Here is a 12,849-nt window from a genome sequence, read left to right on the forward strand (position 1 = left end):
CCCTGCTCCTATACTCAAATCCCCTAGCTATGAAGGCCAACATGCCATTTGCCTTCTTCACCGCCTACTGCACCTGCATGCCACCCTTCAATGACTGATGTACCATGACACCCAGGTCTCGTATCACCTCCCCTTTTCCTAATCTGCCGCCATTCAGATAATATTCTGCCTTCATGTCTTTGCCACCAAAGTGGATAACCTTACATTTATCCACATTATACTGCATCTGCCATGCATTTGCCCACTCACTTAACCTGTCCAAGTCACCCTGCAGCCTCTTAGCGTCCTCCTCACAGCTCACACCACCACCCAGCTTAATGTCGTCTGCAAACTTGGAGATATTACACTCAATTCCTTCATCTAAATCATTGATGTATATTGTAAAGCTGGGGTCCCAGCACTGAGCTCTGTGGCACCCCACTAGTCACTGCCTGCCATTCTGAAAAGGACCCGTTTATCCTGACTCTTTGCTTTCTGTCTGCCAACCAGTTCTCTATCCACGTCAGTACGTTATCCCCAATACCATGTGCTTTAATTTTGCACACCAATCTCTTGTGTGGGACATTGTCAAAAGCCTTTTGAAAGTCCAAATACACCACATCCACTGGTTCTCCCTTGTCCACTCTACTAGTTACATCCTCAAAAAATTCTAGAAGATTTGTCAAGCATGATTTGCCTTTCATAAATCCATGCTGACTTGGACTGATCCTGTCACTGCTTTCCAAATGCGCTGCTATTTAATCTTTAATAATCGATTCCAACATTTTCCCCACTACTGATGTCAGGCTAACTGGTCTATAAATCCCCGTTTACTCTCTCCCTCCAGTCCATAGGAACTGATCCAGAGTCGATAGACTGTTGGAAAATGATCACCAATGCATCCATTATTTCTAGGGCCACTTCCTTAAGTATTCTGGGATGCAGACTATCAGGCCCTGCGGATTTATCGGCTTTCAATCCCATCAATTTCCCTGACACAATTTCCTGACTAATAGGGTTTTGACCTCAGTAAGGCCAGCACAAGAAGACCATGAGCAGATTGGGTGTGTGATTCCTGACAGGCGAGGAGATAAAATCTGAGGGAGAGCCATCAAGTAATTCTTCTGTATTTCCTAATGATCACCGATAGAAGCCGGCACACAAGTCAATCGCAGCCCAGAAACCGTGCTTGACAAGAGGATCCAAGGAAGGGGAACCGTTTCACTACAAACAAAATTAATATGAGGAAAGACAGAAAATAATGTTAGAAGAAAGAATAACCCGATCTTACAAAGACAGAGGGGCCGAAATTGCCACCGGCGGTAATGGAGCGGATAGGCCTTACCGACCGGGAGCAGACCCGTCTTAAGTTGCCCCCAGGTCGGGAGCAGCGGGAACGGGTTTCTACACTGCCCGTGCTACCGCCCGTCGGTCTCGCGCCAACCCACCCTTCCGATCGGCCCTTTCCAACCCCTGTGGGAAATTGACCCGTGGGAAATTGCCCCACGGGAGTGGAGCGGCCGCCGGATAGATGCCACTGAGAGCTTTCCTCTGCAGGAATTTCTGTGTGCCTGGTTGGCGCGTCCACCCTTAAAGGGGAGGGCGCGCTGCCGGTGCCTCCATTTTATTTCAATTGACGGCTGACTCTGAGGTCAGCCCGTGTCGAAATGGTGGACACGGGTTCGGTCGGGCCGCCAACAGGCAGCCCGACACCCCCTCTTGGGTGCCAGTCCGCTGGCCCGGCCGAAACCCTCCTTGGTGGCCCAGTGAGCCCAACTAAACTTAATCCTGAGCTCGCAGTGGCCCTCTAACTGAAGGGGAGGAATGTTGTGACGTGTCAGTGCGACGTGGCATGTCCGCATCGCGCTGACGTCATTGGCAACCTGCTGACATCATCAGCGCGGCGCTGATGGCTCGGAGCGACGGCTGCTCTGATCCAGAGGCTCTTCCGCCCCACAGCCGACAGCAACACTGCCCCAAGCAAAAGAAATAAACAAGGAGCTAAACATTACTCGAGTCCCCGTCCCATGGATTGGGGCGGAGAAAAAACTACAAAACCTTGAGTGCGCCACTTTTTCGTTGGTGGGCAATTTCGGCCCCAGAATCTCTTGTTGGTTCAGTATTACCAATTTTTTGAAGACACATGAGCAGGCTTGGTTTACCTCACTTACACCACAACAATGGGATTTTTATACTCATGAAAGAAGACTGACTTGGGGTTTTTACTAAAATAATCTTTATTTCTCATATTTTAGTCTTTTTCTATACCTACGTTAGTCTAAAGTACAGCAAGAGTTTAGTAGGCTTGGGTTTTATACCCGCTGCTTGCAGAAGCAGCCTGATAGCTTCAGTGGGGCAGCATTGGGCTCCTCATCAAAAGGATGAGTTTTGATCCAGTTTTAGCTGCTACTTGATCTTCTATCAGTGGGTTTGATCACCTCTCTGTTGACATGCTGTATAGAGCAGTTGGTAGTAGAAACGCAGTTGATCTCGGGGTGAAAGTGAAGTTAACATGACTGGTATTTCTCTGTGAATGCTCTTCCTGTTGGAGTGATGTGATAGCAGATTGGTACATGGATCAGAGAGTCCCATGCTCCTAGCTGGAGTATAAGCTGGGTGACACAATTGGGGATCTTGGTGGGGAGAACAGATTGAACAAAACTACTTTGCAAGCAGGGGAAGCTCATGTTCCCTGGATGGAATTCCAGGAGCCCTATGGAAAGTCCATTTCAGAGTCAATCACATTGGCTGTGAGGCAATTTAGCCGATTTGGGATGTACAAGATGGTCTCCTATATGGATACAAGTCGATGATAAACTTAAAAGGAATGAGACATCTTGTCTTCCACTCTCAGGCTAGGAGGTGGGAGAAAAATGTAAGATGATTGCGCTTTCCTAAACTTGTGGGGTCTCCAAGTCTTAGAATCAGGAGCAACTTATTGCTTATCAAATGCTGTAATTTTATCCAGACAGTTAATTAGACATTACAGCCCTAACCTGTTCCTTTGTTTTAAAGTACAATGGCTCACGCCCTCGTGAGGAGTGGGAAATGTGGCACCCGACGCTGATTGCAGAAGCCTTGTTTGCAATAGCCAATATCTTCAGCTCCCTTCGTTTGATCTCGCTTTTCACTGCGAACTCTCACCTGGGACCATTACAGATTTCGCTGGGCCGCATGCTCCTTGATATTCTCAAGTTCCTCTTCATTTACTGCCTGGTGCTGCTTGCTTTTGCAAATGGACTAAATCAGCTGTACTTTTACTATGAGACCAGCGCATCTGAAGAGCCCAATAATTGCAAGGGAATACGGTGTGAGAAACAAAACAATGCCTTCTCAACGTAAGTCCATTATTAACGATTTATATCAAGTAAAGCGAATGTCATTATCAAATCACCTTTAAAAAATTGCAAAGTAGTTCAATGTTATTTTTTAGATCTTTTTTCCTGCCCATTCAGGTGACTTTTTTTGAACATTTTTGCTTGAACTAATGAATCTCCTGTAGTACTGCTCACAGGTAGTCTGGGTCTTGAGTGTGGTTTTTGATGTTTACCATGGTCCTGTTGCAATCCAAATATGATAGCAATTCACCCATTGCAGTAATACAGAAAATTAACTAAAGCAATATATAACATAACTGATACCAGGTTAAAAAAAACTATAAAGCCTTTTGATTCTGAAAAGTATTACATTTGTAAATAAAAATGCTTATTTACCACTTTGCAAAACTTGCTTACAGTAAAATAACATTGTTCTTTCCTTCACAAAACCTCTTCCAATTATTTACATTATCAAATATTTGTTTAATCTTCTACCTCCCAGGTTAAGTGCGCTAGAGAAAGCATCTCCAAGACCTTTCCCTTTTTTTCCACATTAATAAAAGCTAGTTTTTCTCTCCATTACGTCCCACAGTGAATTTGTAGTTCTTACTGAAGCAATCATTAGTTTAGCATGGTCCAGGGAGGTTTCTGCCACAGTTGAGTGCCCAGTGACTGGTCTGGCCTTCAGTGATTGATGAGACTCTGGCCACGATCTTCTAGATTAGCATCAAAAGGCCTCATAAAAATCCCCTTCTCACCATGAACATTAGTTCCCTTCACTGATGCTAAAAAATCTCATCCCAAATGATACCAAAAGCTCACAATTTTTACTTAATGACCAAAACTGTACAACATGCTACAGTTGAAAAAATTATTTTCTTTTTCTGCTGTAAATGTACGTGCTGGTATGCACTGTGCACTAAGGGGTGAATTTCTGTGGGAGTTTTCTGATCGTAACTTTGGTGGAAGATCCACAGAAACCCCAGAGCAGCGTCAAAAACTACAGGTCCTATGATGTATTTCTCTCAATCTCACACACTCACACCCACACATACAATTTGTCCATAGGAGCTATAATTCCCCACTTCTTTTCTACCTGGTTGTCATGTGGAATGAGTTGTGATGCACTGACTCCTGCAGCTCTATAGGAGCATGGTGAAAAGTATAACTCCCACAATACGGAATTTATCCACAGCGGATAGAAATCTTCAGCGCCCAAGGGTAAGGTGCAATATCAAACTCAAGCCTCAGGTTCCTGACAATAGTGCAGGCGTAAATGGGGAGGCTGCTTGCAGTCTCTAAAATTAAATGACCAATTTTATGGGCAGGTTTCAGAATTGTGTAATATTTTTATGTTTTACGTCATGAAATATATTTGTGATTGATACACTCACATATGTAAAGAAGAAAATGGTGTCTTGAAACAGTTTGAGGAAATGGTACGACTTATTTGATTGGTTGGCTTATGCTACTTGCTTTTTCTTGAATCGTAGCTTTGAAAAAAATGAAGAATTTGATTACTGATTTTCAGTTGGTTTTCCATTCCTTATTGATATTTTTTGATATTTTTGATCTATTCCCAATTAGTCTTTTGGTTTTATGATTATTAACTTAACAGTAATAAGTGGATACTTGAACCGCTCAAGGATGCATGCCACTTTGAGATGTGACACCTCTGAGGCCACATGTTGTGTACGTAAATAAACAGACTAACTGAAACACGAGTAATGTAACTAACTGTGTCCTTTATAGCAACTCTCAAAATGGTGTCCCAAAATCAGCATGAACCAGCTTGTTTACAGCAGTGTGTGAATAGCTCCCGCAGGGTCCTAATGCCCGTCCAGTGAGAGTTCATGCAACAAACAAACAGAGTATGAACACAACATATTTCCCTCTTTCTGAAAACATAGTCTATAAAAAAAGTCCTTGAGATAGCCAGGCCATGTTCTGATATGCTGAGACCGGCGTGGAGCTTGCGGTGTTTGATCGAGGTTTTCAGTTGGGAAACAGAACGGTGCCTCTGTTCCATTCTACTGCTCTGTTGGCCTGTGAGTCAGGATCAGTCTATGAGCATTCCATCGAGTTCCATCATTGAGCTCGTAGGTGTAAGGGCTGAACTTTCACCCGATCTCTTTTGAAGGCAAAAGTGAAGATGCGAGCTTATGACTCCGGTTTGGGCGCTTAACTCTGACCCAATCTCCGTTCTTCAGTTGGGGCTTTTGAGCGGGTCATTTTGCGTCAGTGTACGACTTCGCTTTTCGTTGCCGTTCTGAAATCTGTGATGCAAGTGTGGTTATCTTCACGCTAAGTTTAGCTGGGGGTTTGAGAATGTCCATTAGCCAGTGAAGATTCAGCCCAATCATGAGCTCAGCAGGTGTCTTCCCCGTTAGCGAGTGCTTTGTTGAACGGTATGTGCGGAGAATGGTTTGAACTGCTTCATCGAAAGTTTGGCCTGCTGCGAGGTTGGCTTTCAAACCCTCATTGATGACGCGGTTAAATCGCTCAACACCTCCGTTGCTTTGAGGATTGTACCGAGCAGTAAAGCAATGCTCGGTAACATGACGAGTAAGGAAATCTGCGAACAGGTCGGACACAAACTGTGGTCCATTATCAGTGATTATGACCTCTGGGAGGCCCCATTTTGTGAACATATGCTGCAGAATAGTGACGATCGTTAATGGGGTCACTGAACTTGTTGTAGTGATTTCTGGCCACTTGGAATGCAGGTCATGTACTACAACAAGGAAACGTTGGTGCTGTGGAGCTGCTTCAACTGGACAGAAGATATCTAACTGAAGTTGTTGCCATGGTCTTTGTGGCCATGGAATGGGATTTGTTAGATCTCTTAATTTCCAATGAAATTCGAACTCCGATTGTAGTTTTAACTTCTTTATTTTTGGCAGACAGCAGTAACAAGTTCTTGGCTTTAAGCCAGGTCTTTGTCCTTCTGGTACCACATGGTCAAAATGGCTGTACTTATACCTGAATAAATTTACAGAAAAGAACTCGCCTTCTTTGACCTTAAATGGCTCAATTAATAGTCTTTTAACCTTTTAATTGGCTCGCTACCCAAGGTCCTAAAATGTCAAGTTGATTGATGACTTAATGCAACATGCTGAACTGCACGTAGTCATTGGCGTCTATGTTTTCTCAACTTGTCTAAATGCAGCCTGTTTGAATTCTCTATCAATCCCCCCTTTGATTCTTTCACAAACTGAATCATAAAACATCAGGTATCACTGGTTAAACATTCTACAAAATAATTTCATACATGTTAATAGAGTTTCCTTCTAAAATTTGTTGATGTGTTTCGCCACATGTCCGGACTAGTAGCTTCCACACAAATTTACACCAACCCGAGTTCCATCGTGGCCACAATGGAAGTCTGGTTTTAGTAGGTTAATCAACCTTATTCCAATTTAATCCAAATCAATATCTTAGTTCAACCAGTAAACAATCTTCCCTTAAGCATAACATACCCCTGTGCCACGTACAGACGGTCTGCTGGGACCTGCAAGGTGTCTCACCTGCGGGACAGCAGCTACAGCTGCCTGGTCGCAACAACATTTAATCAACATAAACAAACAATATAAAAGTAAAACAATTACAACAAATAGAATTAAACCTTCCACCAATGAAGTTCCTATTGAACCTAGCCATTCAGTGGCTCCACTCCACAAAGTGAATGATGGGGGTTGCTTAAATTTTTCTACCTCCTTTTGGATATGCTCCGCTAAGTGGATAATTTCTTCGGAGCTGTCTGGGATATATGTGCAACACTCAGTTCTGAGTAGGGTGCAAGTACCTCCCTTTTCAGCCAGGATGTAATCAAGGGCCAGTCTATTCTGTAGGGCTACTGTGCGGATTGCTACCATTTCTGAATTGATTTTAACTGGGGCCTCTGAGGTATCATTGGCTACCCGTTCCACAACGGATGCCATGTTAATGGATTCCCTTGCCAGTTTGGCGGTCCCATACCCGGGGATCAGAATGGCAAAGAACCGCTCTGTTTCTGTGATAGCTCTCTTAGGACTGTGTAAATGTTCCGACAGAGACTTTATATGATACATATAAGGCACAATGTAGGCTAAATAGCAGGATCCCATCCAATTCTGGGGCAGCCAAGAGTAGGCCTTGTGGCCACACACCCAATAGATGCCATTATAGGCAATGAAGGTTAGCTGTTTCTTTGTCAGCAACACTCCGGGGCCTGTCCAGGCTTTTCCATCTGTTTTATTCAGAATCCCCGTTACGTTAAAAATTCCCACATCGGCCCAGTTTGGACGGTTCCGTGGCTTGATTATATTATAATTCCGGGAGCAGATACTATACCCCATATTTTGGCCTCTTTTGATGTTTCTAATCAGACAGACCGATTCCCCCGGTCTTCCTATTCCCGTTGTATTAGTGATAACAAAAAATGGGGGCCATTTGGAATTATTGTAGCACGGTTGGTATCCCCCTTCAAAGATAGTCAGATTGTAACCTGCTGACTTCCATTTACGTGCCCAGTTTTCCGTATCCTGAAACGCATTGCCTGTTTTGTTTTGATTAATTATCCACTCAGCCATTTCCGAGATATTCAAGGGAACTGGCCTCAAGGGAATCCCTCCCTTTGAGTGAATAGGAATATGCGCACACACCCAACAACTAGAAATGTTACCTTGTTTGGCATAAATGTATGACATATATAAAAAGGTATTTACATGTAATTCCCTTGCTACCCTACTATTTCCCTTTGGTGCAGAAGGTCGGCTAGTAAGAAGTAGGCCTATGCCTAGAATACCTACAATCAATAATACAGTAAATTTATACATTTTCGCAAAAAGTAATTGTCCTTATTAGATTTCAGCTTCAGTTACGGGTGCTCGTTTAACGTGTGAGGCGTGGATCCAGGCTTTCTTTCCTTGGACTTTAACAGCTGCCTGGGTGGTCAATAACACTTGATAAAGTCCCTCCCACTTGGCACCCAAAGGTTCTTTATGCCACTTTTTCACATCCACCCAGACTCCCGGGATGATGTCGTGTCCTCCTTCGGGTGGATTACCCCAAGCTGCCGATACCTGTCGGGAAACAGAACTAATAGCATTGCTTAAGTTCTGACAGTATGATAACAAAGTGTCACTCATTAAGTGAACATCAGCTTTCCGTAAATCGATAGTTCCTGGCAGCGACATGGGTCTTCCTGTTATAATTTCAAATGGGCTTAGACCTGTAGTTCTGTTTGGGGTTGCCCTAATGCTACATAGCACTATTGGTAGTGCCTGGGGCCACGGTGTTCCTTCTTGGTGATATTTGGCAAGCCGTTGTTTCAGAGTTAGATTCATTCGTTCTACTTGTCCTGATGATTGTGGATGATAAGGACAGTGTAAATCCCACGTAATGTTCAGTAACCTACAGACTTCTTGGCAGATAGCACCTGTGAAGTGTGTTCCCTGATCTGAGTCAATGCTACTCGGGACACCCCATCGGGGAATGTAATCCTTACACAAGACCTTTGCAGTGTGATTGGCTGTGGCTCTTTTAGTTGAGACAGCTTCTACCCATCTAGAGAATCTGTCGACCATGACAAGAATGTTAGTGTATCCTTGGCATGAAGGAAGAGATATATAATCAACCTGCAGATGCTGGAATGGTCCGACAGGGTCAGGGGGCCTCAGTTGGGGCATTACCGTGATGGGTCCAGAATTATTTTTCTGGCAGACCACACAGCGGTCTGTTACCAGCTGGGCATGTTTTTTAAATCCCCGACCTCACCAGCTTTTCTGGAACCGTGCCGTCATCTGTTGGGAGGCCAAGTGTCCCCACGAGTGGATCTGTTGGGCTAAAAAAGACATAAGCGCTTGTGGCGCGACTGGCTTGTCGGTAACTCTTTGTCTCCAGACACCATCTTTGCATAGCTTAATTCCTGCCTCAATCCATGTCCATTTTTCCTCTCGGGAGCACTCGCCTTGCATTGTTTGAAGGTCTCGTGTCAGAGTCCTGAGTGCTTTCAATCTGCACATCTGTGTTGGTTCTTCTGGAGGAACGCCTTGTGAGGTGGCATCTTTAGCTGCCTAGTCGGCTTGGGCATTTCCCTGTGCTTCTGTGGTATTTTCCTTGGTATGGGCCTTACACTTCAGGATGGACACTTCCTGAGGTAATTGTATGGCCTCCAGTAAGTCTCGGACTTCTTTTCCATTTCGGATAGGTGTACCAGCAGCAGTGAGGAATCCTCTTTTCCGCCATAACATACCAAAGTCGTGAGCGACTCCAAAAGCATAACGCGAATCTGTGTAGACATTAGCTGTCTGTCCTTCTGCTATTCGACATGCTTCTGACAGGGCCTGTAACTCGGCCTGTTGTGCTGACGTTCCTGAGGGTAAACATCCTTTTGCCACTACTTCATATAAGGTTGTAACTGCCCACCCTGCTTTTCTGGTACCATTGTCAACAAAGGAGGAACCATCTGTAAACAGGATGAGGTCCTGGTTGTGCAGAGGCTCCTCTGCTGCTAAGGCTGCTTCTTTTGTTTCTTTTAAAATCTCCACGCAGTCATGCTCTTCACATTCTCCCCCCTCTTCCTCCCTCGATTCTGACATCGGTAGCATAGTTGCGGGATTAACCGGGCTGGCCCGGACGATATGGAGATTAGGAGCTTCCAAAACTGCTGTCCAGCGGGTCCATCTTGCTGCTGTCACCTGAGACATTCTATTCATAGACAGCAAAGCGTGTACGGTGTGGGGACACTTGACAATCAGCTTTTGGTCGAGGACTAGACCCGCAGTGGTCATTACCGCTCGACATATAGCTTCCATGGCCCTTAGGCAACTTCCCCATCCGAGTGCTACCGCATCCAGTTTTGCCGAATAATAGCCAATAGGTCTTTGCCGATCCCCATGTTCTTGTGTCAGTATAGCTGTCATATATCCTTCTTTCTCATGGACAAACAGGGTAAATGGTTTACCACTGTCGGGGATTCCCAGAGCCGGTGCCGAACACAAAGCCTTTTTCAAACTCAGGAAGGCCTCTTGCTGTTCTTTTGTGAGGGTGATGGCTTCTTTAGAGGCACGTTTCCCCTTTAAAATATCATTCAATGGCTGAGCAAGCTGTGTGAAGGAGTCAATCCAATTTCTGTTAAAGTTACACAATCCCAAAAAAGACCTTAGTTCCTGAATAGTGGTGGGTTTTTTAGCAGCCCAAATGGCTGCAGTTCTATCCTGGGTAAGTTCACTCTTTCCTTGTGAAATCTTTTGTCCCAGGTATACAACCTCTTCTTGGGATATTTGTGCTTTGTCGATGCTGGCTTTATGTCCTTTCAGCCAAAGGTAGTCCAGCAAAGCTCGTAAATCTTGTTCATGCTGTTCTTCCGTGTTTGAAGCTAGCAGGATATCGTCTACATATTGGATGACTGTGGATGACAGGGGAGGTAATTCTCGCAAATGGCTTTGTAAAGCCATGTGGAATACCGTAGGGCTGTTGTGGATACCCTGCGGTAACCGGGTCCAAGTATACTGTTGTCCTTGGACCGTGAAAACAAACCACTGTCGAACCTCCGGTGCCAGAGGCACTGACCAAAATCCGTTGGCCATATCTATAACCGAGAAATATTTATGTTCCGGTTTGAGGGCATTAAAAATGGTGGAGGGATCTGCGACCAAAGGAGCTTTTTGATCAATACACTGGTTAGCTTTCCTATAATCGACAGTCAAATGCCAAGTCTCATTAGATTTCTGTACCGGCCACACGGGGCTATTGGAGGAGCTATGCGTTTTAATAAGCACCCCTTGTTTCTCCAATTGCTGAATAACCGGTAAGATTCCCGCGATGGCAGTTGGACTGATGGGATACTGTTTAGTGCATGGAGGCTTGGTCCCTGTAAATGATGCAGGCTCCATCTGGAGTAGGCCACAATCGTTCTTATCTTTAGCCCATATCGGGTGTTCCTTCAATTCTTCTTTCTTCAAAGTTCTAATTGACCATGTCACCCGACCATCCTCGAAATGCAACGATGAATCTACTTGGATTAGAACGTCCATTCCCAAAAGGGGTTGACCTACTGGGCCTATCCAGACCGGCGTGGTTAGTTCATGTGGATCCAGCCCTATAAGTACCGGTATTGTCCTTTTCATTTCCATTTTATGGCCCCCAATTCCATAGGCTGTACGTGCCCTACCATCCAACGGTAAAAAGTCTCCATATTATAGGGGTAAGCATGATAATTCCGCCCCTGTGTCTAAAAGACAGTCCACATCCTTATCGCCCACCCTCACAGTTATATATAGCCCATCTCCCCTTTGTTGTATTAGTGCGAGGAGGGGGGCCAGGGTGGGCTCTAATCGTTTTTTGCTATCCCAAGTAACTCCTTCTGTTGTTGTATTGTCAGTCGCTTAAATGCTTCTATGAGGTCGGTATCTTGTGACAAGCCTGGTTGGTGGCTGAATTGTATCCCTGGCTGCGTCCTCTTCCCCAGCCACGACCTTTCTGTTTTGCCCTGCACGTCTTGGCCCAGTGACCTTCTTTCCCACAATAATGACATTTTCCGGGTAATTTTCCTAATAACTGTTTATCGGAATCCTGGGATTTCCACCCCATAGCCTGTACAGCTCGGACTATAGCTCCCATATCCCGATCTAATTGGTTACATCGATCCACCAATGCTGCAAAGGTAGTTCCTCTACCTTCCCAGTCCGGTAACACTACCTTAAGCATTTTGGACAGTTCTGGCTTTAGACCTGCCACGAAAGCTACTTTCAGGGGTCCAAACACTTGTTCATCCATTTCCTCATCCGTATTATTCATACCCGAATGTTCTAGCCACATGCATCTAAACCGCTCGTCATACTCCAGGACCTCTTCTGTTCCTTTCTGTTGGCAAGCTGCAATTTTTCCCCAGTCTGTCTTAGCTAGACTGAAGGCTTGCAGCCAGTGTTTAATCGCCTCCCATCCTGCGTCTAATTCTTGCTCATTCTGCCCCAAAGCTTCTTCTACCTTGTCGTGCAATTTTCTTCCCTGTGTTTTTGGCACCATTATGGTCAAAATTTGCACTCCGTCCCAGGGATGAAGTTGATATATATTTCTTAAGCGGCCCAATTGGTCCCACGTTTTTACTCCCCCTTTCTTTGGATTGGGCAATTCCTTCATTTATCAATTTTCTCTGGGTCTGCCGGATCATGAACTAAGTATTTTTCGTACACCCTTTTCTTTGTTTTTTTGGTTCCGCCCTCATCCGCAGTCTCCTCTGATTTGACTACAACTTGTCTTTTTTTAAACGGGGCAAAGCGCACCCCTAATTCGCCATCCTCCGACCCTGTATCGTCGGAGGATTCAGAATCCGTATCTATTCCTCGGTCGTGTCTTCGGGTTTGCGCTTTTAATTTATCCAAACATGGGTACCCTGGTAATTGATCAATACATTTTCCTTTTCCTATTACTGTCTCTTGATCTAATGATTTTTTCCATTCTTTAATTTCACCTTTAAGATCTTTAACTTCTGCTTCCAGCTTTTCAAGTTCAAGCTTTTTCTGTCGCAGCTGCGCACAAACTGCTTGCAATTGGTCCTTTGTACTGGTCA

General features: G+C 44.8%; 1 protein-coding gene across 3 annotated transcripts in view; it reads left to right on the forward strand.

The window, feature by feature from the left end:
* LOC139265112 (short transient receptor potential channel 5-like) overlaps positions 1-12,849 on the forward strand; it is a 106,905-nt gene that overhangs the window by 65,477 nt on the left and 28,579 nt on the right. For all 3 annotated transcript variants that reach the window (XM_070882017.1, XM_070882018.1, XM_070882019.1), the window contains exon 5: positions 2,995-3,317. In XM_070882017.1, the coding sequence (XP_070738118.1) occupies positions 2,995-3,317 (323 nt within the window). The remainder of the gene's footprint in view (positions 1-2,994; positions 3,318-12,849) is intronic.

This window comes from Pristiophorus japonicus, chromosome 6, assembly GCF_044704955.1.
Source record: "Pristiophorus japonicus isolate sPriJap1 chromosome 6, sPriJap1.hap1, whole genome shotgun sequence".
Taxonomy (NCBI): domain Eukaryota; kingdom Metazoa; phylum Chordata; class Chondrichthyes; family Pristiophoridae; genus Pristiophorus; species Pristiophorus japonicus.